Here is a 17,384-nt window from a genome sequence, read left to right as displayed (position 1 = left end):
ACCGAAATTACGATTATCGTTATTTCTAAATTGGCACCAAATTTATGGATATAGTAATTTCGTGGCACTCTTTACCAATGCTCTTTACACGTGTTAAATAAAGAGAAGGACTCGGTTCCACTGTCTTACAACATTCAAGATGGCGGAGGAAAGGGGTAAATGTGCGTTCAGTTGTGATCAGCATGATCTCGACACCAAAATAACGATTACCGTTATTTCTAAATTGGCCCTGAAATAACGAATATCATAATTTCAGTGCATGTCTGAGACCTTCGGGATCGAAGCTTGGGAACTAGTATTCAGGGAAAGATAAAATGGCGGCTTACGGCGGCGAAGGAAATCTAAGTAGTTTAATATTTAGCGTGAAAAGGCTTGGGTGTTGTGATCTGGTTCTCAAGTAAAAAAAAAATCACGGTCTGCAATGGCCCTACCACCTTTTGAACAACAAGAAAACATTGAAACGGTGGTAAAAAGCAGCAAGTTTCGAAGTCTAAACGAAAGATGGGTAAGCTGAGTTTCAGTCAAATATCATGACATTTGGGATGTAATTTCGATACCGAATAAATAGTTCTACATGGTTACACACGCATAGGATTCTGTTGTGTTCACGTGAAGGCCATTTCAGCCATTCCTGCCACTTGTAAGTGGTAGGAAATAAAAGATATGTATAGTTGTTTCGTATTGAAGCCCTGTGAAATCACAAATTTGATTTATTTCTTCTTTGTTTTAGGTGGTCATTATCCATTACTTTTGGAAGTCGATGCTGATGAGAAAGAAAAAATGTTTATGATTATTTCTTCTCTCGAACATTTTACTATTTAGGTACCAAATAATCTTGATACTGAAGATCATTGCATCCATTATGAAAAAATTACCCTTGATTGCTTTGTCAACTGGAATGTATAATGTAATATACCTTGTGATTTGTGGGATTTTCACAAGTAAACTAGAAATACTTGAAGAGGGTAATGATGTAGTTAATGCAGAGCATTTAGTACAAAGTCTGCTTTGCTGTAATCTACCTGAAGGTGCTTTTTATATGCTAGTAAGACTTGCACAGCCCAGTCAAAATGTTTTTGAGTAGTAGAAAAGCTGGCCAAACCTCTTCCTGAAAAGCAGTCTGAAAAATGTGAAGTTAGCAGAAGGTACTTCATTGTAGGCGGCCAAATTGTAAGCTGCCAGCCCATTTTGAGTGAGCAGTAAAACTCAAGATTGGCTATTTTAGCTAATTTTATTGAGAACCAAATTCCCAGCAACGGGCACAATTTTACTGGGCTATTTGTTATTTAACTACTTAGTAATATTCTTATTAAAATTTACTGCATTCCTTTCTAATAATTTGCTGTTGATTGTATGCTGTATATAGCTTATGATTTGTGTGATTTTCACAAGTAAATTAGAAATACCTGAAGATGGTAATGATGTACTAGATAATGTACTTGATGCAAAGCTATTTTGGTGCAAAGTGTGTGGCTTGTCTGTAGGTGATTTTGCATGCCAATAAGACTTGTAATTCAAATAATACACATCAGCTGGAGTGGGAATATTAAAAGAAAAATAATAATATTTAGCTATACCAAGTTCTGGTTTTATGTCCAAAGTGTGTGCCTTGTCCATAGGTGATTTTGCATGCTAATAAGACTTGTAATTCAAATAATACACATCAGCTGGAGTGGGAATATTAAAAGAAAAATAATAATATTTAGCTATACCAAGTTCTGGTTTTATGTCCAAATTAAGCACTTAGTTGAAGATCACTGCACTGCTCAGGTCCAGAAGGCTGAAAGAGTACTGTCTGCTGTTAGTTTGATTTTTGTCATTTCTATTGATTTATTTTATTTATCAATGTTTCTTTGAATTGTAATTCATTGATCTCTTTCAATAGTGCAGGTTCGCTCATGTAACCTAATCTCCCACTTATGTATGTATGTATGGATGAGCTCAGTCAAAATGTTTTTGAGTGGAAGGCAAGCTGGTGATAGTAATAGGCAGCAGAGGCTGAACCTTGTCTTGAATGGTAGTGTGAAAAGTGTGAAGTTAGCGGCAGCTATATTGTGGCAGGCAGCCAAATTGTCAGCTGTGGCACATTTTGACTGGGCTGATTGTGTGTAGGATATATGTGCACTTCTTTTAGGGTGTTAAACAGGTTAAAGTACTAAGAAATCCTCTGTGATAACTTGATAATTCAAGATGTAAAAATTTTTAAATAATAAGGTAAAGCTTGATCATTCTTAAGAGTTTCCATTTGTTCTGGAAATTTGGGGGAGGGTCAGGGGAGCATTATTTATACATAAATAATGTACATAAAGAGTAAAAAAAAAGGACCAAGGTAAAATCCCAATTTGTTTTAAGAGTTAATTTTATTAAGAGGAAACCCTGGATATAGCTTGGGATTTGTGTGATTTTCAAAAATTGTTAGGAACCTTGTTAATTTTCAGCTTCAAGAACACAAGTACATAATCTTTAGTGCAGCCCTCTTTTCTCCCCGCCATTATTCTAATTTTTTTATCAAGTTTCCTTTTTCTTGTGTTCAATTAATTTATTGTCTTTACAGGTGAAATTTTAATATCTGCTAGCACAATTATCTCTGCTAAGAGTGTCTACCATCACTCTTGCCGGTCTCAAGCCCAAAACGCTGCAAACTAGCTGAAACTACATGCATTTCGTAAAATTGCAATGAAATCTATCTAAGAACACCAAAATCCGGCAGAACGCACGAGTTTTTGCCAAATTTTACGCAAAAGTTGACAAAAGCGCTCAATTCGACCTGAAAAACACTTTTTTTTTGTTGTTGCAAAAATCAGCCTATTTTACATTCAAAAGCACGATGTCTTTAACAAAATAGGGATACGATCCATGTGAAAACACTTATTCCAGCTAAAACGCAGTGTTCTCAGTAAAATTTGGGGAAAAAACGCGTAAAAACCGTCAGAAACACGACAAATTGGGCTGATTTTACCCACTTTTTGTGTAAATAGCTGCCAAAACCCTCTAAACTAGCTGGAACTACATGTTTTTCACAAGATCGCCATAAAATCTTGAAACGTTGCTTTAGGGACCTTTATGCCTCCAAAACGAGTTTTTACTTTAAAAAAAATGGAATGAACAAAGATGTTAAAGGGGAAAAAGCTGTGAGAAAGGAGAAGTTTAGTGTTGCTGTTTGATATGCCGCCCAGATATATCAATTTATTAATTTAACGCCTTTAGCCGTGGGCAGAAGTTTTTCTCTATACTAAGAGGACCCTCCCTATGTTGACGAACCTCAATAACTCGTTGATTTTACTGTTTTTACACAGATTTGATTTTAACCATATTCGCCAAAATAACTGCCAAAACACGGCAAACCAGTATCTCGGCCAAGAGCGATATTGGCCATTTCACACATCCTTATTAGATATGAATTTTATTAAAGATTGTCATTCTAGCATATGTTGGCTAGTTACCACAGGTTTCTTGATTTTCATGGGAAAGTGGCATTGGTTGGTACCATGACCAATCTCCTCGACTTTCCCATGATTTTCATAGGATGTTAGCGACCCATACTTCGAACCTCAGTTGTTTTTTTTTTTTACATTGGCGCGAGTTTCACAACTTTCTTGTGGTTTGGCATTGACTCAGAGTTGGGCTTATTTTTATGGCTAATCCATCGGCGACTTTCTCATGATTTTCTTGGGTTCTCAACAGTGACACGCACTTTGGAACCATAATTTTATAAATATGCCAACACTGGCAAATACTGCTAAAATCTACACTCTACTAAACTCCATGTACCACAATATCCACACAACTGCGTGTGCCTACTTGAAAATCCTAACCCTAACCCTAAAACTATCCAGTTAGCCTAGTATTGTATTGCTGGTTTGAGTGACTAAACTGGCTCAAATGATCCAGCTGCTTAAAAATCTAAGCACAGAGTAAGTTTAAAAGATTCAATTTTGTAAGGTTTCGAAACAGTTCCAAAATTAACATGCACATAGCTCAGTGTAAAACATCGAAGCTTCTAGGACTTCTTATGATTCCTACGAACGTACACACCTAATGCACGTCAATTTGCCTTTTTTGTCCTCGAACGATCACGTCTTCATGGTAACGTGGTGTAAGAACTGTACAGCACTTTATAAATATATGTTTTACTTGACGGTAAAAGTTTGAATCCGTACAAGGAAACGTAACGGAAACAGGCGATGATAATATTCCGTTGACAGAAATGCAACGGAAACGTGTCGTCATATTTCCGTTCAGGAATCATAACGGAAACATAACAGGTCCAAGGAAGAAGTGAATGATGTGGAAACATAGAGTTTCATTTTTCCGAATTACGGAATCATGCTATTTCGTCCTGTGCTCACTCTAACTCTGTGCTATCCTAAACCTAACCCAAACCCCAAACCAATCCTAAGCTATGGTAAAGGGTTTAAGTCAGGGTTGAGGATAGGGTTAGGGCAGGAGCCCATTACCTGGTTAGGGTTAGAGTTTGGGTTGCTTCGGGTCAGAGGGGTTTAGTGTTACAATCAGGGTTAGGGCTAGGGTAAAATTATGCTTAGAGTTAGCGGGGTTTAGTGTTAGAATTAGGGTTAAGGCTAGGATGAGGCTATGCTTAGGGTTGGCGTTAATATTTTTCTACAAGCATTCAATTGCAGGGTTTTTGGTATTGTGTTTGTAAATTTCAGTAACTACTTGAAAGTTTACTGAAAAACAAACGATAGGCCGACTGGTACACTTACAGGATAGATAGAGAAGGTTGGGGTTAGGGTTAGGGTTAGGGTTAGGTCTAGGTTAAGGGCTATAGGTTAGGGTTTAGGGTTTAGGGTTAGGTTTTAGGGTTATGGTGTGGGGCTAAGGTTAGGGTTAGGGTTTAGGCTTAGTGTTAGGGTTAGAGGGTCTGCGGTTGAGGTTAGGGCTAGGGTGAAGGTTTGGGGTTAGGGTTTGGGGGTAGGGTTAGTGTTTAGGGTAAGGGTGTAAGCCTCTTCAAAAATATTTTTAAGAAGATTTTGTCACCTTTTTTACTTAAATAACCACCTGAAGAATTTTGACCAGTTAGATTATTTGAAGCGGTTGGATTAATTTTGATTGGGGTTTAATAACTTTTAGTAGTTGGATGATTATTTTTACCAGTTGAACCACTGTAATATGCTGGATCTTTTTAACTAATGTTACCATCCTTACCTGAATTATTTGAACCAATTTCACTGGTTACACATGCATTATCCAGTTAGACCATTTCAACTGGTTGGATTATTTAAACCAGTTTGTCCATTTTAGATATTGGCATCATTTTATCAAGTTGGATCATGTTAACCAGTCGCACCATTTTACTAAGTGAGATCGTTTCTTCCGATTGGACCATGTCACGTATTTAAAATCTTTTCACCGTTTAAACCATTTTATCTTGTTTTGGCTGGTTGGACCATGTTAACCAGTTGCATCATTTTGACTGGAGTGAAAAGTTCCCGTTCTTAACCCGAGCCCTAACCCTAACCCGGGGTTAGGGTTAGGGTTAGGATAGCTCGCAGCTAGAGTTAGGGCTTGGGTAGGGTGGGATTATGATTAGGCTGAGGGTCACAATTTTTTCTGAAAACATCCAATTTTTTTTTGGTATTGTGTGGCTCTAAACTTTAACAACTACTTGAAAGTTTGCTTGAAATCAAAATATACCATTTTTTGCCAAAATAACTGCCAAAATGCGCAATTCGGGCCTTTTTATCAATTTACACTTGGTTTAAGCTTGGTTTTTGTGTTTTCCCACAGACTCTTAAACTATTTTGCTGAGAACATTTTTTGCAACGTTTTTAAAACTGAAATAAGCTTATTTTTGCAAAAAAAACAAACGTGTTTTTCAGTCGAATTTAGAGTTTTTGTCAACTTTAGCGAAAAATTTTGCAAAAATCGTACATTTCTGCCGTATTTTGGAGTTTTTAGACAGATTTCGTCGCGATCTTGTGAAAAACATGTAGTTTCAAGCTAGTTTTCAGTGTTTTGGCAGTTATCTTGGCAAAAAATGGGTAAGTCAGCGCAATTGTTTTTTTTTTGGTTTTTAAGGTTTTGTTTGCCCAAATTTTACTGAGAACACTGTGTGTTAGCTTGTCTCCATTGTTTTTTCGCAGATTCTATCGCTGTTTTGCTGAAAACATAACGTTTCAGCTTGTTTGCATCGTTTTTGGTCGTGAAATAAGCTAATTTTTGCAAAAGGAAAAAAACCTGTTTTTCAGCCCAAATTGACATAAAGGATACAGAGGAACATTTGCTTATTGCCTTTTTTTTTTGTCCTTACTCATGAAGTTGATTTTGGCATTTCAAACAAAAACTCTGCTAGAGCATTAATTGAATGACATATCATGCACTTACTTTGAAGCAAGAACACTTTTTTTTAAATTCAGAAAAATACCTTTTTATTTTTTTTTAAGGACTGCTGGATATAACCTGTACAACCAAGATGAATTTACATTCATTATTTGTCATAACTTACACTAAATTAGAAATTCAAGTATGAAATGAGGGTACTAGCCCTTTAATAGTGTTCAAAATTTCCATATGCAGGGGTACTTGTGGCTACTGGAGAAGAATCAGTCTTTAACCCTTCACCCCCCCCCAGGGAGATAATAAGTACAGATATCCCCTTCCCTAGGGGCAACTAGCTCAAAAGTGAGTGATCTCAAGGGCCCTCCAAAAACGTTTTCTACAGCAATAACTAAGCTCTACAGAAGCACACTATGCAGACAAAAGGTGTAAGAGAATCAATGAATTCTTTAATTCTTGGTCCCTCCCAGGCCAACCAACCAAATACATTTGTATAAATAATGCTCCCCTAACTCTCCCCAAAACTTTTAGAACAGATGCAAACTCTTAAGAATGATCAAGCTTTACCTCATTATTAAAAATTTTTACATCTTAGACTACCAAGTTATCACAGAGGTTTTTTTCGGTACTTTGACCTGTTTAACACCTAAAAAGAAGAACACATACATAACACACACACAATCAGCCAGGTCAAAATGTGCTGCAGCCAACAATTTGGCCACCTACAATGAAATAGCTGCCAATTTCACACATGTCAGACTTCTATTCAGGACAAGATTTGGCCTCTGCTGCCTATTACTATTGCCAGCTTGCCTGCCACTCAAAATTTCAACTGAGATTGTACATACATACATGTGGGATTAGGTTACACGAGCGAACCTGCACTATTGAAAGAGGTCAATGAATTATAACTCAAAGAAACATTGATAAATAAAATAAATCAATAGAAATGACAAAAATTAAACTAACAGCAGACAGCTCTTTTTTGGCCTTTGGGGCCTGATCAGTGCAGTGATCTTCAACTAAGTGCTTAATTTGGACATAAAACCAAAACTTGTTATGGTTAAATATTATTCTTTTTCTTTCAATATTCCCATTCCAGCTGATGTATATTATTTGAATAACAAATCTTATTAGCATGTTAAAATCACCTGAGGACAAGGCATACACTTTGTGCCAAAATTGCTTTGCATCAAGTACGTTATCTAGTACATCATTACCATCTTCAGGTATTTCTAATTTACTCTTGAAAATCACACAAATCATAAGCTATATACAGCATACAATTGGCAGCAAATTATTAAAAAGGAATGCAGTAATCTTTAATAATAAGAGTAGCTAAATAACAAATAGCCTAGTCAAAATGTGCCGGTAACCAGGGATTTGGCTTTCCACACAGAACATTTGTTAGGCATCTAGTCTGGACAAGGTTTGGTCTCTACCTTCTGTTACTATAGCCAGCTTGCCTACTTCTAAAAAACGTTTTGACTAAGCTGAAAAAAATGTTTGAGAGAAAAATAGCCACAACAAGCCCACTTACTGCAAAATAAGAAACATAAAAGTAACACTTCAAATTAATACAGAATATAAGCCTTGCAGGATTTGGCTCTCAATAAAATTAGTTAAAATAGCCGATCTTGAGTTTAACTACTCACTCAAAATGGGCTGACAGCTTGCAATTTGGCCACCTACAATGAAGTATCTTCCACTGACTTCACACCTTTCAGACTGCTTTTCAGGATGAGGTTTGGCCTCTACTGCCTATAATTACCACAGCCAGCTTGACTACTACTAAAGAACATTTTTACTGGGCTGTGCAAGTGTTACTAGCATATAAAAAGCACCTTCAGGTAGATTACAGCAAAGCAGACTTTGTACCAAAACACTTTGCATTAACTACATCATTACCCTCTTCAAGTATTTCTAGTTTACTTGTGAAAATCCCACAAATCACAAGGTATATTACATTATACATTCCAGTTGACAAAGCAATCAAGGGTAATTTTTTCATAATGGATGCAATGATCTTCAGTATCAAGATTATTTGGTACCTAAATAGTAAAATGTTCGAGAGAAGAAATAATCATAAACATTTTTTCTTTCTCATCAGCATCGACTTCCAAAAGTAATGGATAATGACCACCTAAAACAAAGAAGAAATAAATCAAATTTGTGATTTCACAGGGCTTCAATACGAAACAACTATACATATCTTTTATTTCCTACCACTTACAAGTGGCAGGAATGGCTGGAATGGCCTTCACGTGAACACAACAGAATCCTATGCGTGTATAACCATGTAGAACTATTTATTCGGTATCGAAATTACATCCCAAATGTCATGATATTGGACTGAAACTCAGCTTACCCATCTTTCGTTTAGACTTCGAAACTTGCTGCTTTTTACCACCGTTTCAATGTTTTCTTGTTGTTCAAAAGGTGGTAGGGCCATTGCAGACCGTGATTTTTTTTTTACTTGAGAACCAGATCACAACACCCAAGCCTTTTCACGCTAAATATTAAACTACTTAGATTTCCTTCGCCGCCGTAAGCCGCCATTTTATCTTTCCCTGAATACTAGTTCCCAAGCTTCGAGCCCGAAGGTCTCAGACATGCACTGAAATTACGATATTCGTTATTTCAGGGCCAATTTAGAAATAACGATAATCGTTATTTTGGTGTCGAGATCATGCTGATCACAACTGAACGCACATTTACCCCTTTCCTCCGCCATCTTGAATGTTGTAAGACAGTGGAACCGAGTCCTTCTCTTTATTTAACACGTGTAAAGAGCATTGGTAAAGAGTGCCACGAAATTACTATATCCATAAATTTGGTGCCAATTTAGAAATAACGATAATCGTAATTTCGGTCTCGAGATCATGTTGTTCTCTGTACGCTTGAGGAATTAGCTTGAGGTAAGTGCTTGAATTACTTCTATTATGTGGGCAATACTACTACAACATTGGCAAGTGGTCACTTTGACTCTTAATATGAGGTGTGTGAAAAGGTCGCTTGGCACTCGAAAATCCGAGCGACTTCTAACATCCATTCAAACGCAAATTAGTTCACTTGACTTAAATTGGAAAACTCAAAAGGCTTTAAATTATCAGGTCAATTGTTCAAGTGCCATTTCTGAATATAAACTAGAACCGTATCTGAACTTAGGCGCCCGTAATTATACATAATTCTACGTTCAGTCTCTAACCTTGCAATCATTTCTCAGGAAAAATTCATATGTCATGTGAAAGGCTTTATGAAAGTGATTGAAAAACATGTGAAAAACACCATCCCTTCCAAATAGTGTTTTTTAACCTGGTTCATTCATTTCGTTTTTTAGGCAAACAATTATAAAACCGGAGCGTACCCACCCACCATAATACTTAAACTGTGATTGGTGGCTGGCTTTAACAGTTCCGAATTTTAAAGGGCCTTACTTCTGAGGTAGTCGTATATTTTAGGTACTTGATTCAATATTTGTACGGCGCTCTGATATAAAAAATTGCCTTTGGCATTTCCTGAGCCGTAAAAACTTTCAGCGGCAGGTGTCAAGATCGCTCTCTTGTGCATATCATTTACTAGCAAAATTAGAGCTTGTGCGTGCGATAAATCATAAAAAACATTCGTACCTCGATACATGTATTTGTTTTGTAATCTAGTCTCGTAAAATCAACATTTGCAATGACGCTAAAAGAGCTTTGTGTGCGATGAAATTTTCTGAGATTATAGCCGATTAAGACATTATGAGAAAACATAATTGCGTTCAGAAATCTCTTGAATCCTGTCCGTCAAAATTGACGCGTTTATTTCCGCATCATTACATCTGATCTAAAGTAGACAGCCAATAAATCGCTATTATCGACCTATGACGCATATCGAGGATAAAGAAAGCTTTATGAAAACGAGTGTTTCATTACATCAGACATATCTTTAGAAAAACAAATCTCGATTACACTCTCTTAAGATTCATGCTCTGGTGGGTTGGCGAGAATCAGGAGGGCGAGTCATTATGGTCTCCAATGATTCCTTAAATCTATGAATTCGACCGTGAAAATGGGCCCTGGTCCTACAGTTCCGACTCAAAGACCATTTCACAGTTATTCGTCTTTCTTTTTGGCTCATATAGTCATCGACTTCGTCATCTCTACGCCAGCAATTCTTTCAAACGCCATTCTTCTTATTACCATCTTCAGAGATTCTCGTCGGCAGAAGCAACTATGTAAGTCATCATTTACACTTCTTGTAATGAACTTAAGTCTGTGTGATTTCATCTCGGGAGCTGTTCCTGGATGCGGGAGCCTGTACTACGATTATATGATATTCCACACCAGAACTGATGAAAAACTTGTGGGAATCCGAGTGATGATAATAACCACTGGCATTATAACAAATGTTGTTGGATCATGTACTGTAATGGCGATGTCATTTGATCGTTTGTTTGCAATGGAATCACCTCTGCGATACAAAACGCAAGTTGACGTTGCTAAAAAGAAAACGAAAATTTTCATCATAGCGGTTTGGATCTATGCCTTGCTCTTTGTTGGTCTTTCTCGTATCGGAATTTCTCAGGAAATTTCAACTTTGCTATATTGTCATCTTCACCTATCCCTTCCGTTAATCATTCTCGCTGTGGTTTTCTGGGAATCGTATCACGCTCTCCGCTTGCACACAAATCAAGTGAGAACTTTGTCTCCTACAGATGAAACGATGTTCTACGCACACAGGAAAAGGGAAAGAAAAGTTTTAAAGGCAATTCTCATCGTGCTGGCTTTGTTTTACTTAACATTTACACCGCAGTTTATAGCTCTCAATATAACCTTTTTTCGTCCACGAATGAAAACTGAGGTTGGCTTTCGATCCTTTCTTTACACCGCAAATAAGATTCTTTTGATAAGCAGTAGTATTAATCCTTTCATCTACGCATGGAGAATCCCGAAATACAGAAGAGCCTTTAAGGCAATTTTTAAAAGGGGCAGTATGTCTAATCAACAAATCAGTAATACTGCTCCTCGTACCATTTCATCACGCGATGCACGATCGGCAGATTCTTTGGATACAAGTGTTGTTAGTGAATGATAGAGACGTAATCATGGTTTGAAACTGATTGAACGAACAGTTATAGGAAATTAATATACCTCGCATCTCGGCGAATTCGTTTTAGAGATTTTGGTGCATGAGAATTGTGGTTCACGCTATCTTCACTCAATCCTCGGAATTCATGGCCATCAGATTAAGCAACTATATACACAAATCCTCATTTTTTATTTTATTTTTTGGAATTGAAGCTCCGCGAGATTTTTTCCTAACGATTTCACGATGAAGTATCGAGATGAGATGAAAAAAGGGAAACCGTCTGCTTTCGAAATTTGAAATATGATGACGTTTCGACTTTCATTACACGAATGTCTTTATTAGTCTATGACAATTGCTTCCTTCGCCACAAATATACAAATGTAGAATACAGTGCAAAAACAACTCCTCAGAAAAAAAAAAAACCACAACGGGAGAATCTTGTGAAAAGTTTGATACGAGCACGGTACGGTGTTCATGAGCGTTCAGCCAAAGAATTTCTAAAAATTTTCAATTGAACTTATATCTGCAGATTCTCTAAAGTGATTGTTTGTCTTCCAAATGAGAACGCATTGAGAAGGAATTGTAACTGACTTCAGTCTTTTGACAGCTCACTCACTCGCGTTATTTGTGCCACTTTTTTTGCTTCAAGTTGATGACATACCTTTACTAACGTCATCGTATTCAGAATTTCAATCCCAGATGGTTTTGAATTTTACTCTTTTAAGTAATGTTTTGTCCTTGATTAAGTGTTTACTATTCTGGTAGATATTGAGAGGCATTGGATCACATGATTATCTGGTTATGAGCTGTCAAATGACGTACGTAAAAGACTTAGATGACTCAAGAATATATGTAAGTCAATCTTTGTTAGCAAATAAAATTGTCGAGTTACAGACCACTTTTTCCTTCTTTTAAAATCCACACTAAAAAAATTCCAGACCTGTTTTTATGGGAAACGGACGGAAAAGTATTGTCAAATGATGTGAAGTTGCTAAAGATTTTGTATGTCACAGAAAGACCAGAAATGCTTTCATAAGCTCAACGCCCATGTACAACACCATGAAAATGAAATGTTTGAAAGACATTCAGGCAGGAAAGAGAGGGATAATATTGAAAATTCAGTAGAATTAAAAGAGAAAATTGTTCAGTGCAGACAAGACTGAGGCAGAGCAGAACAGATCGCCAGAGAACGTCGGCTCCCTTTAATTCTGATCTTGTACGTTACTATTTAAAGAAATTTCTTAAATTTAATCCCAACTTCAATTTCCAATTCGCATAGCTTACAAGAAAGCAATTTTACTTTGTTTCCAATCCTCCTAAAAAATCACAACATCAAGCGTACCGTTATCAATTGTTTATTTCTAACCGGCGGAATACAAACTAACAATTTAAGCAACAATTGAAAAAGACTGAAAAATGGAGTGAACCGTTCCCTTGAATTGCTCTCCTTAACTTCAATGGATAATCCATTCGGGATGAATCACAAACTCACGCTGATTATGTAGACAGACGTGCTTAGTTAACCTTGGTAGCCTCTCCTGCGTAGGAGCACCCCGAGTGATCTGGGTCATAGGAACCACGCTGCGCATTGGTGCTCTCCAGTCGGGTGCAATATCGAACTCAGTTCTTCTCTGCGCCACGTAAATAAGGTCCCCACGTCCACGAGCCGTTAAGAGATTGGGATTTATTTTGTGCCTGGCGTCATCCAGAGTAATTTTTCTTTTCTGGGTTTGGTTGCTTGTTACACCAAAGTTACGTGTTGAAGCATCAAAAGGCAGGCTCAGTTTTTTAAGCGTTGTGGAAGCTTTCTCAGGAGAAGGTTGACTAGCCATGCTCCGAAATAACTTGAAGATTGCTTTCTTCTCTACAGGGAAAAGAAATGAATAAATTCCAACGTAATGTGTACTAAGTGCACTTCTGAATTATTTAAATGTGACATAGGAATTGCATTTCACTGCAAATATCTCTAGGGTAAAATTAAGACCTACCAGAGTGGGATGGCGAATTACCGATGTAAATTCAGTTAAAACACTAACCTGTCCATATTTTTGCGTTGGGAATTAGACGATAGGATTTTCTTATTCACTAAAAATAGCGCACAGTTGGCGCAAAGGTAGCAAAAAAGCCGTTTCGATGCTTCAGGGATCATATATGTGTCCGAGTCTAATCGTTAAATGCGCACGCACTCGTCCCTGATCCGTTCGGCCCCGCGCGCGCTTTTCTCGAAAATGATCGGTCAAAAATTCCCTGATGATATTCTGCATGTATAACGGCTAGATTCCCCTAACGTCTTTTGAAATAACCTTCTTAATGGATTACAACCAACACTGAACTGGATTTTTCACAAACCTTCATCATCGATTATTGGGCGAAACGAGGGCAAGTAAGAATTGTTTAGGCGGAGCTTGGAGGTAGGATTCCATCGTTGGTTGCCAGCTTTACATTGCGAGGATTTTAACCTCTTATGCTGGCAACATTTCATAATTGTGAACGAATATCGAATCCTCCATCATCATATTTGTTACGTGCGCGCGAAAATAGTGACGTATATTTAATTAACACCTTAAATGCGTTGTCGAATCGTATTACCCAGAACCAATAAAATAAAAAAATGCTCGCGAAATAATTCAGAATGTTCCTTTCCTCCGTATGAAATTTCAGCTTAAAATTTGTAAAATAAAAACTTGGGCTCAGGATATTAATTTATACGAGGTCGTCGTAATGATAGCACGAAAGAAAAAAAGTAGAAACCTTTCAGATTGTCGCCAATTTAATGTTTCTGTTTTTTTGTTTTTGTTTTTGTTTTTTCTGAGGTGTGTGGTGAATACATTTTTTTCCATTCTTCTTTATTTCCCCATTTTAAACCAAAACGGTGTCCAAGATGATATGGATGATTATGAATCCTGACCAATCACAAATCATTTCCTTTTTGGGGGAAAGCGTTGAGTAAATTTTTACTATTCATCTTTATTTTTCCATTTTAAGCGAAAAGATGTCCAAGATGATATATAGATGATAACGAATCCTGACCAATCACAAATCATTTCTTAGATAGGAGACGCAGTAGCAGAACGGTTGATGTGCCGGACTTCGCGACGAGAGGTCTGGTTCGGGTCATACTGTTGTGTGCTCGGGCGAAACATTTTACTTTCGTCCTCTCTCCACTAAGGAGTATAACTGATTACTGAAGAAGTGTTAGAGAAGCTGAATGAAACGCTGGGTGACCTTGTTGATTTAGCTCTGACGAAGGGCTAATTACGCTCGAAATGTCAGCTTTGAAGCCCTTTATGGTGGCAAATTTATGTTATCAACTCTATTGATAAAATCAAATTAGCCTGACCTTGTGATGGACTGTCGCCTCAGCAACACTCTTAGTTACTTCATGAAACCAGCTGAATGGGCCACTTAACTCCATAATAGAACTTACTTTTCTACCTCAATAGACCAGGTTACAACCTAGTGTACAATTACTACAGGATACAGGGCTTTTGTAATGAACAAACAAAGAAACAGACAAACTTCAAGTTGCTTACCTTCCTCATCAGCCTCATCAAGCCACGCCCTGACTCGTGGCACCACTTGTGGATGGAAACTGTCCCTCAAAACCTGAAGGAAAATTATTCCATAGTCATGGTTTATATTAATCGTAAGTTTAAGGTTGGCTTTCTGTTCTTTTCGTCATCTTGAGAGACGTTACATTTCTTCGGTTGTGGAGTTGAGTTTTCGAAATCTATCTAATGGTCCAAAGCCTTGAAAAAGTCGAACAGATATGAACGACGACACCAAAATTAAAGTTATCAAGCGGCTTCAAACACTCTCTCACTTTTGCTTTATTTTGGGCAGTCATCAGAGCTGGAAAAAAGAACATGATTCTTAACTCATTCCTTTTCTCAAATCAAATCCATTGGATCGTTTTACCTTTTCTGTTGCTTGTCTTTCCTCCTCCTTGATCCAAAACGATTTGAGCACCGCAAGTTTTTCTGTCAATCAGATACAAGGGCTATCTTTAGAGTCATGTTCCTCTGGCAGGTGAATTCAAATAGGGTTTTCATATATATATTGATGTGACACCAAAAGCTCTCAACTTATTTGCAAGGAACTATATCGAAATTTGAAGGAGAATTCTTGATAATATCTTGGAAGTTAAAGATTAAGTATACCGTGTCAATTAAGTGACTTACCGTCGTACTGCCCAGATCTCAACCAATTGAAAGCTCTGCGGGCCTTGTTTGGGGTGAAGGGACGAGGAAGCATCTGAGGTAAACGTATAAAAAGAGAGTAAGGTCATTCCTTTTTCCAGTTTCATAAAGCAAGTTTTCACCAATTGCTCAATTCGCTCAGGCAAGAGGCTCAAAGTAAAAAACACTTTCGCCTTCGCCTTCGCCTTCGCCTTATTCTTTTTTAGCTATTTTCGGCGCAGCTTTCGGTTTTTTGACCCAAAGCTTGGTAACACAAGCCAAATTGAAATTCGCTAAAAACACACACCATACAACACTCAGGCCCGACTAATTCAGCGCAAGCCATCGATGCCGGGTTATCCTAAAACCGGCCGCAGTATGTATAATCCATTTTCCTTACCTCTTCCTCCATGGTTTTCTGTCTGTAGTTATAGGAAGGCTTGCTGCAGTAATTCATCATGAACAGCAGTCCAGCTTATGCACTTTCTTCTTTGAAAACTGATAAAAGCACAAGAACGATCTTGTTAAATGAAAGCTCTTGCTGAATGATTCCATCCTTCCTGAGTTTACGAAAAAAATTTTCCATAGAACCCCTCTACCACAAGGAAGTAATTCTGTTTACAAGTTAAATTAGGAATATATTGGAGTCCATTCGTATGCCCACTCACAATCTCTGTTTACCGTCACCCTAACTTTCTTTGTGAAATCATAATTTTTTAAATTTGAACAAGAGAGATCTCTAAGAAATTGTACTTCTCTTTTCAATTTGACAAATGAGTTAAGCCATATTTCACTTGATCGCTTCGTCCTAGTTGCCTAGATACCGCCTTCCATGCATCCTGAAGCTTTTCACTAAAAATTTCTGATGCAACAGATTTGCTTAGGGTTCATTTTTCAACCCAATTCTTTCACAAAAATCACTTTCATTTCTAAACTAAAGCATTTCCGAAGATTTAGATATGTGAAGCAAAGACTTTCAGAAAAAATTCGTTAAATCATCGAAAACTTCTTTGTTTACATTTTAATTCTCCACATGAAGAGACTTGAATACAAAGGATGTAAAGTTAAGAAAACTGAGCCGAAATTCTTAAGATGTTTGTTCTTTTAAGTTTCAGGCTTCTGTGGGAAATTTGACAAAATAACTATTTGAGTAACCTCTGGAAAAAAAACTTTGTAACAACAATATATAATTCCTACCTAGTGATAAATAAGTGCTCTCGAATTGCGATTCTTACATTTGATGCTACTCTTATCACGATAACAAAGTCTGTGAACATGAAAATCTTTTTTAAACAGCATGCACTGAGTATGTGGACAAGATAAAAAGTAATTAACCTAACTAAACTTACGTTAATTTTGGAGTTCAGATGATGGGGCAGTAAACTTTAGTGATCTTACGAATTCAATTCCTTTTGTAACCTTTATGTTTTGGAACTTCGCCGAATTTTAAATCTATTTTATTTATAAAGTTATGCAGGATACTAAAAGTTTCCCGTGTTGCGAATCAATAGGATAATTTTGTTTAAATTTCTCGTCCACACAAATCGCGTTGTAGGTTTGTTTAGTAACCACTAGATAACGGTCTAATTGTTATCACTAACAATTCTGTTTTAGGAGATATTTTTAGGTTTACAGAGTGATTACTCACGATTAATTATTAACAATAGAAGAACAGCTAAAAGCTCTTGAGGTTTCGACGTGCTAATGACTGTTAATAATACGAATGCTTTGGCTAAAAATAGGCAAGATGGATTTTACGTGCTCAAATTGAAATTGCCGCTTGATGGTATTATGTTTTCTTCTAGTTTTCCTCTTCTTCTTCTTCTTCTTCTTCTT

The 17,384-nt window shown here is 37.1% G+C and overlaps 2 protein-coding genes and 2 long non-coding RNA genes across 5 annotated transcripts; 2 read left to right on the top strand and 2 right to left on the bottom strand.

Annotated features, from left to right (window-relative positions):
• The first annotated feature begins 122 nt into the window (after positions 1 to 122).
• LOC149035838 (uncharacterized) lies at positions 123 to 2,233 on the top strand. The gene is made up of 2 exons (XR_016182250.1): positions 123 to 505; positions 731 to 2,233. It is a non-coding gene; the product is annotated as an uncharacterized LOC149035838 (long non-coding RNA).
• Positions 2,234 to 6,361: 4,128 nt separating this feature from the next.
• On the bottom strand, positions 6,362 to 9,048 carry LOC149035837 (uncharacterized). The gene is made up of 2 exons (XR_016182245.1): positions 8,666 to 9,048; positions 6,362 to 8,440 (listed from the first exon to the last, which is right to left on the bottom strand). It is a non-coding gene; the product is annotated as an uncharacterized LOC149035837 (long non-coding RNA).
• A 1,205-nt stretch (positions 9,049 to 10,253) lies between these two features.
• LOC113681924 (adenosine receptor A1) lies at positions 10,254 to 12,522 on the top strand. The gene has a single exon (XM_027199060.2). The coding sequence runs from the start codon at positions 10,333 to 10,335 to the stop codon at positions 11,371 to 11,373; it is 1,041 nt and encodes a 346-aa protein (XP_027054861.2). The 5' UTR covers positions 10,254 to 10,332; the 3' UTR covers positions 11,374 to 12,522.
• Positions 12,523 to 12,712: 190 nt separating this feature from the next.
• On the bottom strand, positions 12,713 to 17,020 carry LOC113681876 (uncharacterized). 2 transcript variants are annotated; one of them, XM_027199003.2, is made up of 6 exons: positions 16,898 to 17,020; positions 15,949 to 16,046; positions 15,552 to 15,624; positions 15,289 to 15,350; positions 14,904 to 14,976; positions 12,713 to 13,234 (listed from the first exon to the last, which is right to left on the bottom strand). In XM_027199003.2, the coding sequence occupies exons 2-6, from the start codon at positions 16,006 to 16,008 to the stop codon at positions 12,825 to 12,827; spliced, it is 678 nt and encodes a 225-aa protein (XP_027054804.2). In that variant the 5' UTR covers positions 16,009 to 16,046; positions 16,898 to 17,020; the 3' UTR covers positions 12,713 to 12,824. The 2 variants fall into 2 exon arrangements, with proteins under 2 accessions (XP_027054804.2, XP_027054805.2); XM_027199004.2 differs by lacking the exons at positions 14,904 to 14,976; positions 15,289 to 15,350; positions 15,552 to 15,624; positions 15,949 to 16,046; positions 16,898 to 17,020 and adding an exon at positions 13,720 to 13,967.
• Positions 17,021 to 17,384: the final 364 nt, after the last annotated feature.

Source organism: Pocillopora damicornis, chromosome 13 (genome assembly GCF_964200805.1).
Source record: "Pocillopora damicornis chromosome 13, jaPocDami1.2, whole genome shotgun sequence".
Classification (NCBI taxonomy): Eukaryota; Metazoa; Cnidaria; class Anthozoa; order Scleractinia; family Pocilloporidae; genus Pocillopora; species Pocillopora damicornis.
The sequence above is the reverse complement of the archived record's forward strand: the minus strand, read 5'-3'. Positions and strand labels throughout refer to the sequence as shown.

Coding starts and splice junctions, on each gene's coding strand:
- LOC113681924 (XM_027199060.2), top strand. CDS start 10,333: ATGAATTCGACCGTGAAAATGGGCCCTGGTCCTACAGTTCCGACTCAA.
- LOC113681876 (XM_027199003.2), bottom strand. CDS start 16,008: ATGATGAATTACTGCAGCAAGCCTTCCTATAACTACAGACAGAAAACC. Junction 15,351..15,551: donor GAGATCTGGGCAGTACGACG/GTAAGTCACTTA, acceptor TCTGATTGACAG/AAAAACTTGCGGTGCTCAAA. Junction 13,235..14,903: donor TGATGAGGCTGATGAGGAAG/GTAAGCAACTTG, acceptor TTTTCCCTGTAG/AGAAGAAAGCAATCTTCAAG.